This window comes from Mesoplodon mirus, assembly GCF_964341445.2.
Source record: "Mesoplodon mirus genome assembly, chromosome: 12".
NCBI classification, from domain to species: domain Eukaryota; kingdom Metazoa; phylum Chordata; class Mammalia; order Artiodactyla; family Ziphiidae; genus Mesoplodon; species Mesoplodon mirus.
The window spans coordinates 44,124,097-44,145,465 of record NC_138988.1 but is presented as its reverse complement, the minus strand read 5'-3'; the positions used below and the strand labels follow the sequence as shown (position 1 = coordinate 44,145,465).

The 21,369-nt window shown below is 45.0% G+C and overlaps 2 protein-coding genes across 2 annotated transcripts in view; one reads left to right on the top strand and one right to left on the bottom strand.

Annotated features, from left to right (window-relative positions):
- Positions 1 to 21,369, top strand: part of LOC309813350 (uncharacterized protein) — a 439,697-nt gene that overhangs the window by 169,473 nt on the left and 248,855 nt on the right. The gene's annotated exons all lie outside the window — the stretch shown is intronic.
- Positions 1 to 21,369, bottom strand: part of MYRIP (myosin VIIA and Rab interacting protein) — a 180,780-nt gene that overhangs the window by 52,586 nt on the left and 106,825 nt on the right. The window contains exons 7-9 of the mRNA XM_082638168.1: positions 21,038 to 21,181; positions 14,283 to 14,415; positions 6,788 to 7,416 (exon numbers count right to left, since the gene is read on the bottom strand). Of these exons, the coding sequence (XP_082494294.1) occupies positions 6,788 to 7,416; positions 14,283 to 14,415; positions 21,038 to 21,181 (906 nt within the window). The remainder of the gene's footprint in view (positions 1 to 6,787; positions 7,417 to 14,282; positions 14,416 to 21,037; positions 21,182 to 21,369) is intronic.

Below are 21,369 nucleotides of genomic sequence, written 5' to 3'. Positions count from 1 at the left end.
GAAGATTTTTTTTTTCCGTTTTAAATTTATTTATTTATTTTTGGCTGTTTTGGGTCTTCATTTCTATGCGAGGGCTTTCTCTAGTTGCGGCAAGCGGGGGCCACTCTTCATCACGATGCACGGGCCTCTCACTATCATGGCCTCTCTTGTTGCAGAGTACAGGCTCCAGACACGCAGGCTCAGTAGTTTTGACTCATGGGCCTAGTTGCGCGGCATGTGGGATCTTCCCAGACCAGGGCTAGAGCCCGTGTCCCCTGCATTGGCAGGCAGATTCTCAACCACTGTGCCACCAGGGAAGCCCTGGAAGATTTTAAATCACAGTTTCAATTTCATTACTTGTGATTGGTCTGTTCATATTTGCTCTTTCTTCCTGGTTCAGTCTTGGAAGGTTATACATTTCTAAGAATTTGTCCGTATCTTCCCGGTTGTCTATTTTATTGGCATAGAGTTGCTTGTGGTAGTCTCTTACGATGCTTTGTGTTTCTGCGGTGTCTTTTGTAACTTCTCCTCTTTCATTTCTAACTTTATGGATTTGAGTCCTCTCCCTCTTTTTCTTGATGAGTCTGGCTAATGGTTTATCAATTTCGTTTATCTTCTCAAAGAACCAGCTTTTAGTTTTATTGATCTTTGCTATTGTTTTCTTTGTTTCTATTTCATTTATTTCTGCTCTGATCTTTATGATTTCTTTCCTCCTACTAACTTTGGGTTTTGTTTGTTCTTCTTTCTCTAGTTCCTTTTGGTGTAAGGTTAGATTGTTTATTTGAGATTTTTCTTGTTTCTTGTGTAGGCTTGTATTGCTATAAACTTCCCTCTTAGAACTGCTTTTGCTGCATCCCATACGTTTTGGATCATCGTGTTTTCACTGTAATTTGTCTCTAGGTATTTTTTGATTTCCTCTTTGAGTTCTTCAGTGGTCTCTTGGTTATTTAGTAACGTATTGTTTAGCCTCCATGTGTTTGTGTTTTTTATGTTTCTTTCCCTGTAATTGATTTCTAATTTCATAGTTTTGTGGTCCAAAAAGATGCTTGATATGATTTCAATTTTCTTAAATTTACTGAGGCTTGATTTGTGACCCAAGGTGTGATCTATCCTGGAGAATGTCCTGTGCGCACTTGAGAAGAAAGTGTAATCTGCTGTTTTTGGATGGAACGTCCTATAAATATCAATTAAATCTGTCTGCTCTATTGTGTCATTTAAAGCTTCTGTTTATTTATTTTCATTTTGGATGATCTGTCCATTGGTGTAAGTGAGGTGTTAAAGTCCGCCACTATTATTGTGTTACTGTCAATTTCCTATTTTATAGCTGTTAGCATTTGCCTTATGTATTGAGGTGCTCCTATGTTGGGTGCATATATATTTATAATTGTTATATCTTCTTCTTGGATTGATCTCTTGATCATTATGTAGAGTCCTTCCTTGTCTCATGTAACATTCTTTATTTTGAAGTCTATTTTATCTGATATGAGTATTGCTACTCCAGCTTTCTTTTGATTTCCACTTGCATGGAATACCTTTTTCCATCCCCTCACTTTCAGTCTGAATGTGTCCCTCGGTCTGAAGTGGGTCCCTTGTAGACAGCATATATATGGGTCTTGTTTTTGTATCCATTCAGCAAGCCTGTGTCTTTTGGTTGGAGTAGTTAATCCGTTCATGTTTAAGGTAATTATCGATATGTATGTTCCTATGACTATTTTCTTAATTGTTTTGGGTTTGTTTTTGTAGGTCCGTTTCTTCTCTTGTGTTTCTCACTTAGAGAAGTTCCTTTAGCATTTGTTGGAGAGCTGGTTTGGTGGTGCTGAATTCTCTTAGCTTTTGCTTGTCTGTAACGGTTTTGATTTCTCTGTCGAATCTAAATGAGATCCTTGCCGGGTAGAATAATCTTGGTTGTAGGTTCTTCCCTTTCATCACTTTAACTATATCATGCCACTCCCTTCTGGCTTGTAGAGTTTCTTCTGAGAAATCAGCTGTTAACCTTATGGGAGTTCCCTTTTATATTATTTGTCATTTTTCCCTTGCTGCTTTTAATAATTTTTCTTTGTCTTTAATTTTTGTCAATTTGATTACTATGTGTCTTGGTGTGTTTCTCCATGGGTTTATCCTGTATGGGACTCTCTGCGCTTCCTGGACTTGGGTGGCTATTTCCTTTCCCATGTTAGGGAAATTTTCAAGTATAATCTCTTCAAATATTTTCTCTGGTCCCTTCTCTCTCTCTTCTGCTTCTGGGACCCCTATAATGCGAATGTTGTTGCATTTAATGTTGTCCCAGAGGTCTCTTAGGCTGTCTTCATTTCTTTTCATTCTTTTTTCTTTATTCTGTTCTGCAGCAGTGAATTCCCACATTCTGTCTTCCAGGTCACTTATCCGTTCTTCTGCCTCAGCTATTCTGCTATTGATTCCTTGTAATGTAGTTTTCATTTCAGTTATTTCATCAGTATTTTTCATCTCTGTTTGTTTGTTCTTTAATTCTTCTAGGTCTTTGTTAAACATTTCTTGCATCTTGTCGATCTTTGCCTCCATTCTTTTTCCAAGGTCCTGGATCATCTTCACTATCATTATTCTGAATTCTTTTTCTGGAAGGTTTCCTATTTCCACTTCATTTAGTTTTTTTTCTGGGGTTTTATCTTGTTCCTTCATCTGGTACATAGGTCTCTGCCTTTTCATCTTGTCTATCTTTCTGCGAATGTGGTTTTTGTTCCACAGGCTGCAGGATTGTAGTTCTTCTTGCTTCTCTAGGAGCAGCATCTTTTAAGGAATGGGTTTATGATTCTAATATGGCTTCCGTGATTTAGAAAACTGCTCATAGCAGATATAGGATGAATTATTTAATAATGATTTGATGACAGATATTTAATTTGAAAAAAAAGAAGGTTAGATCTTACCTCATATCGTCCCCCAAAGTAAAGTACAGATAGATAAAGAGCTAAATGTAAAATACAAGACTACAAATATTAGGGAAAAATAGGAGAATATTCTAATAACCTTGGAGAGTTAAAACCTTCTCAAACAAGGTACAAAATTTAAAGGAAATGAAGAAAATAATTGATAAATTATTAGCAACAAAAATTTTTGCATGTAATGTATACTTAAATAAAGTTAAGGTGAAAGTGACAGACAATGGGAGAGTATCTTCAGTGTGTAGCCATCAAAGAACTAACATCTACAGTATAATTAGAAAATAAAACTAATTCCTAAAAATCAAGGAGAAAAAGACAATTGGTCTGACGAAGTAATAGAAGAAACATATAAATGTGTCTTTCACAGAAGGAAAAATGCAAATAGCTGTAAATATAGGAAAAAATGCTCAATCTTAGTAGTAACTATGTTAACTAAAAAGAAATATATTTTTTTCTCACATAAAGTTGGCAACAGTTTAACAGACTGACAACACTGAGTATTGTTGACAATATGAGAAAATGTGCTCTACAGTGCATGGCTATGTAGACTGCTGTGAAGTTTTGGGAGTTTAATTTGGCAAGTGCTCATTAAAATTAAAGATCCATCTATGCCTCAACTCAGAAATTCTACTCCTGTACTTGTATAAAGAGCTTTGCACAATAATATTTTCTGCAGTATTGTTTATAACATCAAGCATTGAAAAAGACTTGAATATCCATCATTATGGGAACTATTGATTGTGGATTCCTCCCCACCTTGGAACAGTGAAGAACCAAGGAGGTTGGGCGCGATATTTGGAGCAACACTGATAAAGTTCTCTTATCATTAGCATTGCTTAGAATTGTCCGTGCCTGGTGCAAGGTGATAATTAAAAAGACTGACTTTGATTGGATTTATTATTGTTTTAAAATTCTCATCAGGCAATGCACCCTTACTGCTTGCACCCTGGACGGCTTGCTCCCACTCTCACTCCCTGCTGAAGACCGCCACGATGCAATATTTTGCAGGTACTGTGCAGAGATCTGTGTGCTCTGACTTTTCCATCACATACTGTTAGGAGAAAGAGGTGGAAGAATATGGGGAGTAGGATGCCGATTTTGCTAAAACACAGATGCATTTACAGAACTATATTTCTAAATGTGCTATACGTGTATGATACACAAATACAAATGTAGTCATTTGGGGAGAGATGGCAGGGGTTTAGGGTTGTGCTCAAAGGAGACTATATCTGTATGTTTTAATAATTTTTATATTCACTTATTTATATAACGTATAAGTATGCAAATAGTATATATATATATACACACTTTTTTTGGGGGGGTGGGGTGTTGAGAACTGCCCTAGTAAACTAAATAGAAGGGAGGACGAGGAGGGCCAGGGTTTTGAAGTCCCCAGAAGTGCAACGCCATCGCCACCTAGTGGTAGGGAAAGGACACTGCCGAGGAGGCAGACACAGCAGACTTTCTGGATCGTTTCTGCTGGCCCTTGCCTTCTCCCTGTTGACGCCTTGCAAGGATTAACAGCAGAAGACAATTTACAAGCCACCTCAGAATAAATAGGAAGCTTCAGGCACCTAGTTATGGTGGATAGGTGGCATTTTATACCTGCCAGTGAATCATGCAGACAACTCTCAAGAATATCCCTTGAAGCGTCACCCAGAGTCCCTGGAAAACAGTCTCCACTTGAGCTAGGTGATAATGATTCACAGTTGAACAGAATTTTTTTTTTTTTTTTTTTTTTTTTTTGGTGGTACGCGGGCCTCTCACTGCTGTGGCCTCTCCCGTTGCGGAGCACAGGCTCTGGACGCGCAGGCTCAGCGGCCATGGCTCACGGGCCCAGCCGCTCCACGGCATGTGGGATCTTCCCGGACCGGGGCACGAACCCGTGTCCCCTGCATCGGCAGGCGGACTCTCAACCACTGCGCCACCAGGGAAGCCCTGAACAGAATTTTATATTTCTCTTTTATGATCACAACAATCTCACATGGCAGATTTTTAATGATCTTATTTTACAGAGGAGAAAATGAGAGCTTGGACCAAAATTCTAGGCAACATATTAGCAGGTCAGGCAGCACTGATGCTAAATTCTGTGACCTGAGGACCTCTGAGTACACGACTGTCTTTTTGTTTTAATTTTTTTTTTCATGACTGTCTTAATGGGAGCCCCAGGATCAGGGATCTGGCTGACAATTCATAGAAGGTCACTGTAGCAGAGGCTGGTGATGTCCCAGGCTGTATCCCTCAGACCTACATGAGTTGCCTGCAGCCACAGGGGACGATCTGTGGCTCACTGATAGTTTCCCACCTCAGACCCGGCTCTCTCTCTTCTTTTCCATCTGAGGGATTTCTCAGGCACCGTCCATGCAAACCTGGCTGTGTATGGAGTTTATGCCCACCCTGGGTGGGACCTCTCTCTACCAGTGGGAGACGGGAGACTAGGTAACTCTTCCCCATCTTCTAGTAGGAGAATTCTGAGCTGTGATCCACATGACTTCTCAGCGGGTCTCTGGTGGGATGGAGCCCCAGTTGCCTATATTGTATCTTCATTGGCTTTTCTCATTTTCCTGTTTCATTCTTGGGTTTCCTGGGATCGCCTCTCTCATAAACCTACATCCAAATCCTAAACTCCAGATCTGTTTTTGGTGGAACCCAAACTAAGAATGCAAGGCACGGTAGCTGGGTACTATGGGAGATGCAATGACATTCAGAAAGTGGGTGTGGTTTCTCTAGGAGCCTAAAAAGTCAAGTTGATAGTAATGCAAGTAGCTCTGATGATGTGCCTACAGAAAGCAGAGGCAACATAACTAGATCTTCCATAAGGGTCACAGTTTCAAATAGTGCAATCCATTGCTTTTAGGCATTTAAACTTTCCAGGCTACATGTGTCCTTTTTGAGTTTAGAAAATACTGCTATGGGAAGGCCAGAGTCGGCATCACAAAGTTCAATATTCAGTTCATGGTGATCACAACCAGGAAGAGGTGAGGGCGAGGACACAGCATGATCACAGGCATAGAGCTGGGCATGAGCAGGGTTTATTCACAGAATATAAAATTAATCTGGTTGGGGGTCCATGAACTACCTGAAATTGTAAGCAAAGTGTGTGTGTGTGTGTGTGTGTGTTTGTATGTACAGGTCCATTTTTCTAGGGAGAGATTCTATAGCTTTAATCAGATTCTCTAAGGTGGTTCATGAGGTAAACCGTGAGGGAGGCGGCACTGAGGCTTCCAAGGAGGCTTGTGACGGGGACTAAAAGTCACAGAATGTTAGTAAACTGTGCCCTGAATTATCACATTGAAACAATGCTGACTGTGCCGTTGTGCTGTGTTCTAGGACAGCTCTTTATAAAGTTATCTTATTCACTCATCACAACCATTCTTTGAAGTGGGTTCTAATATTATCCCCATTTGACAGATGAGGAAACTGAGACCTAAAAAGATGCCTTGTCCAAGGTCACACAGCTGGATTTGAACTCAAGCAGGCTGACTCTAAACCCCATAGCCTTAACCCCACACCAGTGGCCATCAGACTTTAATGCACAGAAGAAGCACCAAGAGAGCTTGTTATAACAGAGATGCCTGGGCACCATCCCCAGAATTTCTGATTCAGCAGCTCTGGGGCAGGGCCTGAGGATCTGCATTTCTAACAAGTTTCCAGGTGCTGCTGTGGCTGCTGGTCTGGGGGCCACACTTTGCAAACCCACTTTGAACTCTTAAGCTTTCATCTCCAGAGAGGAGGGCATGGAGCCTCCAAGAGTTGTGACTGAGCAGCAAAACCAAGATGAGAATCCGGTTCTATGGATTCTGAACCCGGGACTCTCCACACCACTCCTGCTTGGAGGAGGGCACAGCCTACTGAAAAATGTGTGTGTGCTTGCACGCACCCAGCTTTATTACCTGATGTGTGTCCAGCTCCGGGGGATGGCCGCTGGGGGAAGATAATTCCTTGCTTGGCTCCTCCGAGCCCACCCGGGCCCTTCTCCACCTCCTGGCCCTCCGATCTGCAAGGTGGGGGGCCTCCTCAGGCTCGCTGCTGTCTGAGGTCTCCCTGCTGGCTGCCTGGGGGTTGAAGTTCACGTCTAGCTCTCCCTGTAGGCGCATCTTCTCGGCTGAGGGATTCCTGGGGGCCTTCCTCTGCAACCAGGTCAGCCCGGCCCGGCGCCCAGCTTCCCGGGAAGAGCCTGCCGAGGAGGTTTCTGAGTCAGAGCACATGGCCTCGGGGTTGGGGGAGAGCCCAGAGTAGGCGGAGGGGCCTTGGTTTGAGCCCTGGGCTTGCGTGGGCTGAGGCTGGGGGTTCCTGGGCAGGCTCTGGGGCTGTGGGCACAGCATGCTCAAGGCCTCCTTCCAGTCAAAATCCTCCTCGCTGTCAGAGCCCATCTCATCGTAGGCGGACGCCACGCTGGAGGCCGCCTCCAGGGCCTGAAATGTGCCACTCTTAGGTTTGGCCAGCAGGCGGGTTGGGGGCAGAGCCCCATCCTTCAGGGCCATCCAGTTCCCGTCAGGGCTCTGCAAAACTGGGGCCACATCTACAGGCAGGAGGGAGAGAGAAATCAGAGAGGGACTGTTACCGCCTTAGAACAAGGGGCCCCGCAAAGACCTCCCCTGTGCCCCTCTTCCTAGAGCACTTTCTGGTCTCCCTGCCCATATGTGGCCTCCTCCTTCCCTGAGTTGCTGTGACAGACTGTCTGGTTCATTCCATGATCCAACTTGGGTTCTGGCTGATCACGCACAGGGCTGGGCCCTCCTCCCCGATGACAAGGGCCCTGCGGCAGGGTCTGGGTCCCAGTCATCTCTTTGGCCTGCACTGTCCCAAAGCCAGCTCGTGCAGAGGAAAGAGCAGAGGCTGGGAAGTCAGGGGGCCAGGGCAGAGAGCACGCTCAGCCACTTAGCTGCAGTGTGAGTCTCCGAGCTTGGGTCTCTGGTTGGTGAAAAGGGCACAGCTAATACTTCTCTGGGCTGCTGAGAGGATGAAATGAGGTGAGGCTCATAAAGTGTATTACACATACCTGCTCAGAGCAAAAGATGAATTCTTAACAGCTCTTTCCCCCTTGCCTATAATTGAGGCCACTGTAGGGCAGGGCAAAGAACAAGAACTTTGAATTCAGGCAGAGCCAGGGCTGAGCCCCAGTCCTGGCCATTACTAGCAGGTGACCTTGGTCAGAGAGCATCTCTGAGCCTGTCGGTGGGGACAGTGTGACCCTCCCGGGCTGTCAGAGGATTTTTATGAGACAACATATGTGAAGCATCCATCACAGTGCCTACTACAATGAGGGCCCCCAACTATTTTTATCCTCCATCTATTGAATTGAATTATACCATTATTATTTAACACCTGACTGGATCAGCACCTGTGTACTCCTTGTACATGCATATAGAAGACAGATATGTTTATACCCTACGTCTGTACCCTATAGTTCCTCTTCAGTACTACAACAACACTGTTTCCACTGACTGTGTGAACATTCAAAAGAGAGGCTAACCAGGGTATTATTACCTTGGACATGTTATGGGCTCTACCTGTGATAATAGTAGGTCTTCTGGGAAAAAGGGCTCTATTTTGTTGGCGTCTTCCCCAGTGCCATGCCCCAAGATCAACAGTCAGGTACTGCAGAAGGCAGTGACTAAAGGGCCCATCAGGGTTTCTCCAGAAATGCTCAGGCTCTCTCTCAGATGCAGCTAGTAATGGCCAGTGAGCAGCAATCTTGCTTTTCCTAAGGCTTTCTCTGGTTACCAGAGTCTGTGCTGGCTGCCCTGAGGCAGGATGGAATCACCACCTCCTGGGAGCAGCCCTGACCAATGACTGGGGAGCTAGGGGATAAGTACCCCAACTCCCTTGCCCATTGGAACTCTTAGAGTTCCCCAGTGGGGCAAGTTCGTCACCCATGGTCGTACCCTGCTTCATAACAAGTCATTTGTTGCCTATTTTCCCTTCCCTGTATCACATCCCTACTCTCTGCCCTGTGGTTCCAGGTTCACCTCCAAATAAACTATAGGCCCTCAGATCTTTTTTTTTTTTAAATGGCCTTTATTATGTTGAGGTAGGTTCCCTCTATGCCCACTTTCTGGGGAGTTTTTTTTATCATAAATGGGTGTTGAATTTTGCCAAAAGCTTTTTCTGCATCTATTGAGATGATCATATGGTTTTTATTCTTCTGTTAATATGGTGTATCACATTGATTTGCGTATATTGAAGAATCCTTGCATCCCTGGGATAAATCCCACTTGATCATGGTGTATGATCCTTTTAATGTGTTGTTGGATTCTGATTGCTAGTATTTTGTTGAGGATTTTTGCTTCTATATTCATCAGTGATATTGGTCTTCAATTTTCTTTTTTTGTAGTATCTTTGTCTGGTTTGTGTATCAGGGTGATGGTGGCCTCATAGAATGAGTTTGGGAGTTTTCCTTCCTCTGCAATTTCTTGGAAGAGTTTGAGAAGGATGGGTGTTAGCTCTTTTCTAAACGTTTGATAGAATTCACCTGTGAAGCCATCTGGTCCTGGACTTTTGTTTGTTGGAAGATTTTAAATCAGTTTCAAGTTCATTTCTTGTGATTGGTCTGTTCATATTTTCTATTTCTTCCTGGTTCAGTCTTGGAAGTTTATACCTTTCTAAGAATTTGTCCATTTCTTCCAGGTTGTCCATTTTATTGGCATAGAGTTGCTTGTGGTAGTCTCTTAGGATGCTTTGTATTTCTGAGGTGTCTGTTGTAACTTCTCCTTTTTCATTTCTAATTTTATTGATTTGAGTCCTCTCCCTCTTTTTCTTGATAGTCTGGCTAATGGTTTGTCAATTTCGTTTATCTTCTCAAAGAACCAGCTTTTAGTTTTATTGATCTTTGCTATTGTTTTCTTTGTTTCTATTTCATTTATTTCTGCTCTGATCTTTATGATTTCTTTCCTTCTACTAACTTTGGGTTTTGTTTGTTCTTCTTTCTCTAGTTCCTTTAGGTGTAAGGTTAGATTGTTTATTTGAGATTTTTCTTGTTTCTTGTGTAGGCTTGTATTGCTATAAACTTCCCTCTTAGAACTGCTTTTGCTGAATCCCATAGGTTTTGGATCATCATGTTTTCATTGTAATTTGTCTCTAGGTATTTTTTGATTTCATCTTTGATTTCTTCAGTGATCTCTTGGTTATTTAATAACATATTGTTTAGCCTCCATGTGTTTGTGTTTTTATGTTTTTTTCCCTGTAATTGATTTCTAATCTCACAGCGTTGTGGTCAGAAAAGATGCTTGATATGATTTCAGTTTTTCTTAAATTTACTGAGGCTTGATTTGTGACCCAAGATGTGATCTATCCTAGAGAATGTTCCATGTGCACTCGAGAAGAAAGTGTAACCTGCTGTTTTTGGATGGAATGCCCTATAAATATCAATTAAATCCATCTGGTCTATTGTGTCATTTAAAGCTTGTGTTTCCTTATTAATTTTCTGTTTGGATGATCTGTCCATTGGTGTAAGTGAGGTGTTAAAGTCTGCCACTATTATTGTGTTACTGTCGATTTCCTCTTTTATAGCTGTTAGCAGTTGCCTTATGTATTGAGGTGCTCCTATGTTGGGTGCATATATATTTATGATATATCTTCTTCTTGGATTGATCTCTTGATCATTATGTAGAGTCCTTCCTTGTCTCATGTAACATTCTTTATTTTGAAGTCTATTTTATCTGATATGAGTATTGCTACTCCAGCTTTCTTTTGATTTCCATTTGCATGGAATATCTTTTTCCATCCCCTCACTTTCAGTCTGAATGTGTCCCTAGGTCTGAAGTGGGTCTCTTGTAGACAACATATATATGGGTCTTGTTTTTGTATCCATTCAGTGAGCCTGTGTCTTTTGGTTGGAGCACTTAATCCTTTCACATTTAAGGTAATTATCGATATGTATGTTCCTATTACCATTTTCTTAATTGCTGTGGATTTGTTTTTGTAGGTCTTTTTCTTCTCTTGTGTTTCTCACTTAGAGAAGTTCCTTTAGCATTTGTTGTATAGCTGGTTTGGTGGTGCTGAATTCTCTTAGCTTTTGCTTGTCTGTAAAGCTTTTGATTTCTCCATCGAATCTGAATGAGATCCTTGCCAGGTAGAGTAATCTTGGTTGTAGGTTCTTCCCTTTCATCACTTTAAATATATCATGGCACTCCCTTCTGGCTTGTAGAGTTTCTGCTGAGAAATCAGCTGTTAACCTTATGGGAGTTCCCTTGTATGTTATTTGTCATTTTTCCCTTGTCACTTTCAATAATTTTTCTTTGTCTTTAATTTTTGTCAGTTTGACTACTATGTGTCTTGGTGTGTATCTCCTTGGGTTTATCCTGTATGGGACTCTCTGCGCTTCCTGGACTTGGGTGGCTATTTCCTTTCCCATGTTAGGGAAGTTTTCAACTATAATCTCTTCAAGTATTTTCTCAAGTCCTTTCACTCTCTCTTCTCCTTCTGGGACCCCTAAAATGCGAATGTTGTTGTGTTTAATGTTGTCCCAGAGGTCTCTTAGGCTGTCTTCATTGCTTTTCATTCTTTTTTCTTTATTCTGTTCTGCAGCAGTGAATTCCACAGTTCTGTCTTCCAGGTCACCTATCCGTTCTTCTGCCTCAGTTATTCTGCTATTGATTCCTTCTAGTGTAGTTTTCATTTCAGTTATTGTATTGTTCATCTCTGTTTGTTTGTTCTTTAATTCTTCTAGGTCTTTGTTAAACATTTCTTGCATCTTGTTGATCTTTGCCTCCATTCTTTTTCCGAGGTCCTGGATCATCTTCACTATCATTATTCTGAATTCTTTCTCTGGAAGGTTGCCTATCTCCACTTCATTTAGTTGTTTTTCTGGGGTTTATCTTGTTCCTTCATCTGGTACATAGCCCTCTGCCTTTTCATCTTGTCTATCTTTCTGTGAATATGGTTTTTGTTCCACAGGCTGCAGGATTGTACTTCTTCTTGCTTCTGCTGTCTGTCGGATCTTTGTATTAGGGTCCATTTCTGGGGTAAGCCAAACAGACACCCACATGATGCAAATGTGCAGACTTGCCCCATCAGTGGAGCATTCACTCTCAGGGGAAAGGTGTATCCTTGGGGTGTTACAATTAGTCGCTAAGTCTGCCCTCAGGACCATCTTTGGGGCTCTGAATCTGATGCTTCTTCTCAGTGGCACACCCTTGGCCTTCTCTCTTTGAGGAGCTGGCTACTCTGTTCTCTGAGCTTTGCCAAAAAGCTTTCTTTTTTTTTTTTTTAACACTTAAACTATATCTTATTTTTGTGGTTGTCTCTCCCGCCCCCCATCCCCCACCCCTGACCATGAGCTCCTTGAGGGCAGGGCCACCTCTTCTTCACTGCTGGACCCCCAGCCCCTGGACAGTTCTGCAACCCATCCTGGGCTGGTAAAGACCACTCGCTTGTGAGCACAGGCACCCACAGGCTGCAGGGGAAGATGGGGCACTTGATGTGTGGCTCTACATGAGTCCAGCTGTCTGCAGCCTCTCCTGGGGCCATGGGAGGAAGCCAAAGATAGAAGGCCCTAGTGACGCCACTCTGTGCCTGCCTCCAGGGTTGGCTATGTTGTAGATGTGGTCCTGGGCCCTCCTCCAACACCCACTACATGGTGGGCTGGGGTCTGCCCATTACCAGCTCCTCTCTTCTTCTGCCTTTTATAATTCCAGATTGCATGTTGCTCTGGGAAAGCTAGAAGCTGGCCAGTTTTTATCTCAGCAAAAGCAGGGATGGCTCCATAAATGCCCAACCCCATGAAAACCTTGGTTGTCAAGCTGCATTGTGGGAAGTTCTCAGAGCTCTGCCTGGGCTCCAATACCATATTCCCTTTGTGCCCTGGGACACCCTCTGGGACCCTGCTCTCCTCCATCCTCTTCTTTCTCCAAATTCTCACTCTTTCATGATTGTGCAGACAAGTCACAGTTAGAAACTCAAGACCAGGAACTGTCCCCTGATCTTTATTTCCCAGCAATGAGCACATGTTGTGTATATGGCAGATGCTCAGTCAAGGTTTATGAAGTGAAAATGTGTTTGGGGGGGTCATGCATTACTTGCTGTAAGCACTGTCAAGACTGAAGACTGAAGGTGGGTTTACTCAGCCCACAGTGTCCCCTACAGCTGACCTCAACCATGGACCAACAGGCTCCAGAGCCAACCCTTCCCCTGAGGCATAAACAGAACTGCTGAAAATAGCCCAGTTGACGTTACCCTTCTAAGATGACCTCTGCCTCTGGCCCTCCTCTGTTCTACATTTGTGCTCTGCTGAGACTGAGAAGTGCCCCCAGGGAATAACCTGCTTCCTGCTAAACAGATCAGACATCTTTCAAGACTTCTGGGGTTGGCCTGGACATTTTAGCATGTCAAGGACCGAGCAGTCCTCAGAAAAACCAGCAGTTTTCCATACAAGTGCTTTTATATTTTTTATTTTAAATCTTCATCCTGAGAGATGCATGGATTTTTGAGCCAAGTATGAAATCATTTTTCTGTGTGTGATGTTGTTGAACTAAGTTTTTTGTCTCTATGCAACTGATAAATTACACATGGGTGCCTTAGTTTAGAGAAATTTATGCACAAAATCATGTTTGTTTGTTTTTTTTTTTTTTTTTCCGTACGCGGGCCTCTCACTGCTGTGGCCTCTCCCGTTGCGGAGCACAGGCTCCGGACGCGCAGGCCCAGCGGCCATGGCTCACGGGCCCAGCCGCTCCGCGGCATATGGGATCCTCCCAGACCGGGGCACGAACCCGCATCCCCTGCATCGGCAGGCGGACTCTCAACCACTGCGCCACCAGGGAGGCCCCAAAATCATGTTTTGAAAACCAAGATCCTTTGCAAATTTTTTTGGAATGCTCATAATAGTAGGAACGGTTTTGTGAAATGGAGTGTCTTTTAGAAGTGCTTATAATACCCCCTAAATTTGTTAGTTTCTAAGTCTGAACTTTGAAATGCTCTTTCTTTGTTGTTATTTGTTTACTTTTATGGTGTGGAGACACTTATTGCCATGAGTAGTTGAAAAGCCCTGCAAATGTTTGAGGACCACATTAGCTGTGGTATCTTGGATACTGAAATGAATGCCTGCTAGGTTGGATTGGTGTTCCTGGCCTACATATAATAAGACACCTTCTCCTAGTCCACATAGAACACGTAGCTAAAGGGGGGCTGTGTAGCCAAGTGATCTGAACACACTTGCCCATTCTCTCACGGGTCTCAGAAGGAAAACTGCCCATGTGGGAAACATGTCCACATTATATATTGTGTGCTGTGTGAGAGACCTCATGACTTGGTGGCCCAGCTGTCCCAAATGGGCACACCCCCACTCAGACTGATGGTAGGAAGGGCTGAGCAACTACACGACAGCCGAGAAGCCTCCCAACAGCATTTTTGAAACCCATAGACCAAGCACATGCTGCTTAGAACAGTTACTTGTCTCATCCGGCCTGTCCACGCTCTTCCAGCTGGGCAATGCCTCCTCCTCCCTCAGCTGCCTCGATGCAACCTCCAGCGAAGAGGTCCTCAGGACATCTTCTCTGCTGAGTGAGAACGCAGACTGTGACCGCTGTGGAAAGAAAAGAGGGGAAGGGGTGACCTTGTAAGGCACAGTCCCCAGGAGGAGTGCCTTCAGATCCGCAGGCGTCCCACTGCACGGAGAAGACGCAGCTGGTGGTAATGGCTTTTCTCGTGTTGAGGTTTAGAAGTTGCAGATCAGTGCATCATGCCATATAATGGCACAAATGGTTCCTGTTTATTCCATTGCAAGCACGCAGGCCTGCCAGAAAGCATCAGAGATGTGGTGGAATCCTACAGAGCAGGTTCTCACATGGCTCCTGTTTCCCCAGCCATTCTCTCGGCCAAGATTTCTTAGGGCCAACTGTGTGTGATGAAAATGAGAGCATCTTCCCTTCAAAGACCTCCAAACTTGAGCATTTCAGCAGTGTAAGTAGAAAGTTATAGCGCAATCTAAGTGCTGCAATAGACAAGTGAACCAAGGATGATCAGTCCACAAGCCCAGAGCCTTTGCAACACATTCCCATTTAGTTAAAAAAAGGAAAATAAACTCGAACCTAAGGGCAAGTGGTAGAAAAGGGATTTCAAATGACTGACAAGAAACATGTTTGAGCCATATCATTTCTATATGTTACAAATGTTATTCTGAGAATCTGAAGCTCAATGTTCTGTGTAGGGAATTTCATCAAACAGAAAGAGACCAATTTTTTCCATTGTCATTTAATGAAAGAATTCCCTTCTATTGGTGATTTACTTTGATCTTTTTATATGGGTGAAACAGGAACGAAAGCGTCTCTGAGATAGGAAGCAAAGTACCCATCTCTGACTCAGGCCCCAGGCAGTTTGGCACCACCAGCTGGCCAACCTCAACAACAACAGCCCTGCTGCCTGACTCATCTTGGTAACTTTCTTCCTCTCCCGCCACAGGTCCTGAGAGTAGGAGACAAGAGGGGAGCATGTTTGGAGAGCTGTGGGCAGGGCCCCTGGGCGGCTGAGGCTGGACTCAGGACTCAGCTGTATCTGGGCTCCAAGACCACCTCTGCTACAACACCTTGGCTGAGTGACTCAATTTGTTGAGAAGCAGAAACCTAATCTTGCTCTGCACACAGTAATTGCATAATAAGTGTGAGCTTTAAAAAGGTGTTTGAGAATAACAAAGGAGTATAGCAAACACTGGATCCAGGATATATAGGTGAGAAAATTGAGCATCATGACCAGGGTTTTGGGAGAGGACAATGCACTCTGTAGCCTTGCCCTGAAGGATGGTTAACGAGTCTGAGAAAAGACTCAGAGAGGGCTGAGGATCGAGCCCCAGCATCACCATCATCGCAGGCTAGGCCAGGGCCCAGCAGCCCGCAGACATAGGGCGTCTGGCACACTTTGTTGGAGAGGGTGGTACAGCCAGTTCTGGTCCAGAAAGAGTCATTGGAAACCTCTTCTGTTTCCCCTCACAAGACCTTGAGGCCGATCCAGGAGGAAGATGGGTTTGCATAACAAATACGGAACACTTTAAGCTGTGTACCAAGGGTCACAAACTGCTTCCCACCCCTTTGATTACAGAAGAGAGTATGACGGGTCTCCAGACCTGCCGTTCGATGCAGCGGTCACAGGTTAATGCAGCCCAGGAGTGGAGGAGCTCTCCCCCTCTTATCGATTAGATGAGATTCAGTGTGCATTCAGTTCAAACAGGCCACCGTCTGTGGAAAACCCCCTTCCTCAAGCTGGGCTGAGGGTCTTGGCTGCTTCTATTCTTGCTGTGTTATACCACACTCTATTGCAACATCTGTTTTTTTGCCTGGTGCAAGCAACTGAGGGAGGTTAATGGACTGCTAATGGTGACATCCTCAGCCCCTGGCACAGTAACTGGTACGGAACTGGAAATCAATGAATGTTTACTGTGGGGTGAATGTGATTTGGGGTCGGCTACAGGATAGGTTTTCACAAGTGCCTGATTATGATAATGATGATGATCTTACTAACTTCTTGGATGAGACTGGGGATCAAGAGAAACAAAGAAGAAGCCCACTGTCATCCTCACTTATGTCATGGAGGGCAAGGTCTTCCTTGGAGGAGAGAAAAGCTAACACGCACGTCAAGTGGCTCTCAGTTGGGTACCAGTTCCATCATTCCGAGGGCACAGCAAGCACTGACCCTGTCTCTAGCGCCCTGAACAGCTCTGATACGTCACAACGGCCAAGGTTTTCTTGGGGTTGGGTATCCAGGGAGCCATCTATAATTTTGTGAAATCCTTGACAACTGATGGGCAGCTATCACAGAGGCAGAGATTAAGGGTGACAGTCTGCTGGCAAGTCAAGTTATTAAAAATGGAGAAAAAAATCCTTCCATGGCAAACCCCCATATATTCAGGGGAACATACCCTTGACATGCCTCCCACCTTGGACTGGCAAGAAGACCCCCCTTCTGTGTGATCGCACGGCTCTTCCTGTCTCTCCTACAGTCCTATTCCAACATATCGACTCCTCCACAGACTGTGAGCTCCTTGAAGACAGGGATGGTCTTTTGGGTGTGACCCTTGGTCCCATGTTTGTGACTGAATTTGTAGGATGTAAGACACAGGTGTGGCCCTAAGGAGCTGATGGCCTATTGCCAGGTGCAGTGTTATTGCAGCCTCACCTGAGCAGTTTTCTATACCCTGGTCTTTATTTTTCTATCTTCAAACTTCTCACTGTAAATCGCTGAATACATGTTTCAAAGAGAGGAAATGATAGTATTTCATTTTGCAGTGGCTCAAACAATATTTTATTTCTGTATGTGTGTGTCTGTAGGAGGTGGCTGGGCTCCCTTTCTATAGGACAGAAATGCTCCCTCACCTACAAAAGCCAAGATCAAAAAATGAAAAGTCTTTCTGTGGTCCCAACAGGGAAGATGGGATCTATGTTTTTCATGAGTTGAGGATGCCAGGCTTTTGTAATCTATTTCAGGCAAGCCATTGTTTCACACTAGGAAAAACAGCTATACCCTGACAATCACAAAGAGCTGACTCCAGCGCATCTCAGGACACTGCGGCCTGCTGTCTCCAGCCAGGGTGGAAAAGCCCCAGACCCAAGACCCAGGTTTGCCACAAACTCATTGCAGTAAACGTATTGCCCAGAAGATGGCGCAACCACGACACTTTTACTTGCCAGTTGGTTCAACCTCTGTGGCTCTCGGGAAGTGATGGGATTACTTGATTAATTTATTTGCCTTGTTTCCCTGGCTGGGCCCTCTATGCCCACCCTTTCGTTCCCACCCACAGCTTTTGTTTTTCTTCCTCTTACCCACCCTAGGGTCCATGGAAGAAACAGGGCTGGTGATGTCAGGTCGGGCAGGCCTGAGTTACAGTGTCTGCATGTCTATGCTGGGGGCCTGGGCATGGAGGGTGGAGTCCATGGGTTCAGGAGTGTTAGCATGCCAGCAAAGCCTTGCAAAGATTGACTGAGAAGTTCAAACAGGCCCCGCCTCTTAACTCTTTGGGCATGAATGGGTAGTGTGTTGGGTAGAGTGTCCATGCCAGCTCCTCTTGCTATGTGGGATCTTGGGAGGATCTGTTCTAAGCTTCAGTTTCCTCACAGAAAGGAATCAGTGCCATGTCTAGCACACAGAATGCACTCAGTAAATATCAGTCAAAATAATAGCATTTATTAAGCTCTGCCACTGAGCCAGGGAAAGACCTCCATCCCCTCACTCAGTCCAATTGGGTGCACATGAGTGAGCTGCGGCAGCCTGGAATAACTTGCCCGAGCACAAGGTTGGTGCAGGGCAGATGCAGGGCTTGACCTTGGGTCTGTCTGGCTCCGAGGTGATGCTCTTCCGTGCCCGCTTGCTACTGTGCCTGACACCCTTTGCTGAAAGCCTGGGGACGAGGCACTCCTGGCTAACATGCTCCAACCCAGCAGGACCTGCCATCCAAACCAGCTGGTTCTGAAGCTTTAGGCAAAACTTGCCGTGTGATCATCAGTTACCTTTGTTAAAGCTTCCTCTGCAGCCGCTGGTCCCCTGTGTGGGCAGCAGTGTCCTGCTCTCCCTGTATTTCTTGGAATGGTATATTGTTGCTATGACTGCAATGATTATCATCATCGCCACCAGGGCAGGCTCCCTGGGACACCGATCATGGCTTCAAAATAAGTCTTTGCTCTCAAGGAGCCCACATCATAAAACAGGGAGAGAATGTTTTTTGTATCAAGGGTTTATGGGCAAAGGGATCGATAACAGTGTTCCTATGAATAACAACTGAGACATAGCTTTGCTTTGTATTTTTAGGGTCGGGCACAGTCATTAAATTCAATCCAATAATTATAACAATAATGAAAAATACTTTAGGTCTGTACTATAGTCATTTAAAGGAGTGAGCAAACGTGAGGGAGGAAAATGACAAAAGCACAAAGGGAAAAGGCTGAGGAAAATAGGGAAGGATAGAGAAGAGACAGAGTCAGACAGAGACGCACCTTAGTCCCCGGGCATAGCATATGCCCAGCCTCTGCTGTCCTCATTATTATCAATAGGATCACCGTATTAATACAGAAGACGACTTTTTATATACACGCGCACAAAGAGATAGGCACTAAATGAATTATAACCCCTGCCCTGGTGCCTTTCAGGATATTGCATCTTAAGGCTTTGAAAGCTAGATTGCACTGACCCCCCTACTGGCAGAGAACCACACGATAAAGGAGGAAATTAAAAAGAGGACAATCACACTGAACTTTCTTTCAAGAGAGTAGATGAGAAATCCTGTCAGCATGGGGATGGATTAAGTCTGGGTTTTGCAGTTAAGCCCAAGGAGGGAGGCCTGCAGCATTATGGGATTCTGCACAGTTACCCCTGGAGCCAGGGTATTCGTGTCCTTGGAGAACTGAGGATAAAAGAGGAAGCACTGCCAGGAGACCACTGGTTTAGGGCCATCCAGGGTCTGTAGGTCAGGGTGCCCTCCTGAAGATATCACGAAGAGGCCATCCTTAAGCCTGCAGCCTGCCGGCATCCCTTGCCAGCTTTGGGTCAGTGTACTGATGCCCAGCTCTGCCCCAGACCCTGTGAGTCAGCGCCCCTGGAGTGGGGCTCAGGCAGATGAGGAAGATGAGCGTCTGAGGCGAGAACAGCTCGTGGAAAGGTGGGAGAACCACCTTCCTCGAAGTCCCCAAGAACCGAGGCTTGGCCTGCTGGTTCACGTCCAGGCTCTGGCCAGCCTCCAGAAGCATTTCTGCTTTTATGCCCTCTGCTTCTCGCTCCGTCTTTATCTAGCTCCCTAGACCAGAGCTGCGTAAGAAAACTTTTCAGGGAGGCTGGAAATGTTCTGTATCTGCACTGCCCAATAAAGTAGCCACCAGTCCCAGGGGCTGTTGAGGACTTGAAATGTGGCCAGTGTGACCGAAGAACTGGATTTTAAATTTAACTTTAATTAAATTGTCACTTGTGTCTTGTGGTCACCATATTGGACAGTGCAGACGTAGAACCTCTGGGATGAAAGGGACCTTAGGGATCGAGTCCATTGATCTCACGTTTTAGTGGAGGAAGCTAGATCAAAAGCTTTGGAACAGGAAAAAGGTATTCAACTCCCGACCCCACTGATCACTAGCTGTGGGAGCTTAGGCAAGTTATGCTAAAACTATAGTTTCTTTACCTTTAAAATGGGCCCAATAATACCTGTCCCCACCTTTTGGTGGAGAGTAAAAGAAATAACATGCGATGGGGTGCTTTTCCCATGGCTTCCTTTCCAGTTTTTTTTTTAATTGAAGTATAGTTGATTTACAATATTGTATTAGTTTCAGTTGTACAGCAAAGTCACTTACATAAATGTAGTTTTTCAGATTGTTTCCATTATAGGTTATTATAAGATATTGAATATAGTTCCCTGTGCTTCACTTAGTATGATAATCTCTAGGTCCATCCACATTGCTGCAGATGGCATTATTTCATTCTTTTTTATTCTGCCTTTCCAGTTTTAAATTGCACCTGTGTGTTGCCCTGTCCCTTGCCCTGTGCTATGACTGTGGGCACCTGCAGCTGATAGAACACCAGCCCTGCTGGCCAGTCCTGCTCTTTCTTGCTGAATTTCCACACCCAGGGTCCAGCCTCTGTCCCATTCTCCACACATCCTTGCCGGGGCTGCTTAAACACATACCAAAGGATTTTACGGGCTTAGTGACTCTACCGCAGACGTGGCAGGCCCAGACCCTTGGGGCACAGGAAGGACACTGTGCTTTGTGGTTGGGGATGACGAACAAAAAGGTCTACTCACACCCCGACTTCCTGCCCATGTCCAGATGTGACCTCAGAAGGCAGTGACAATTCTCTCGTTGTCATTTCTCAGTTTCAGTAAAGCAAGTGCTCAAGTTGTAAGAACACACCTGGCCTTCAGAAAGCCATTTTTTCCATGGGACTCAGTACAGCTCTTTTCAGGATTAATTTTAAAAAGGCTATTGACATTGTTATTTTTCCTAGATTGGTCTCTGTGTAAAAACCCACCTCCATGTGTGTAAGAGCACAGGCCTCCTGGCCCCCATGCAGTGCTCTCTGCATCTCTCCCTGTCCTTCAGGAACCTCAGGCTGTCTGGTGGGCACATGTACTAACTATAGATGTTAAGCATGGTGTCCCCATTTCTGTGGGGATAACGGCTCTGACCTGCACACATGCAGGGCACCTGTAGGGGGTGGGCGGACATGGCGTGGGGACTCACCCAGAAGGTGGTGGAGGTGCGGTGGCCTCCCGGGGAGGCTGTGGTCCCCTCGTCAGCTGCCTTCGCACTGCAGCTCTGGGGCTGTGGCCACTCCAGCTCCTCTTCCACGTGCTGCTCACTTTTGCTCTTCTGTTTTCTTATGATCTGGGGAGGAGGCAGGTGACAAAGGGGACACATTATTGGAGAGGGCTCCAGTGCTATGTGGGGTAACTGGGACCATCTCTGGGAAATTCTTAGTCATGTAAGAGCTTAGTTTCCGGGTCTTCCCTGGCAATCCAGTGGTTAAGACTTTGCCTTCCGGTGCAGGGGGTGCAGGTTCAATCCCTGGTTGG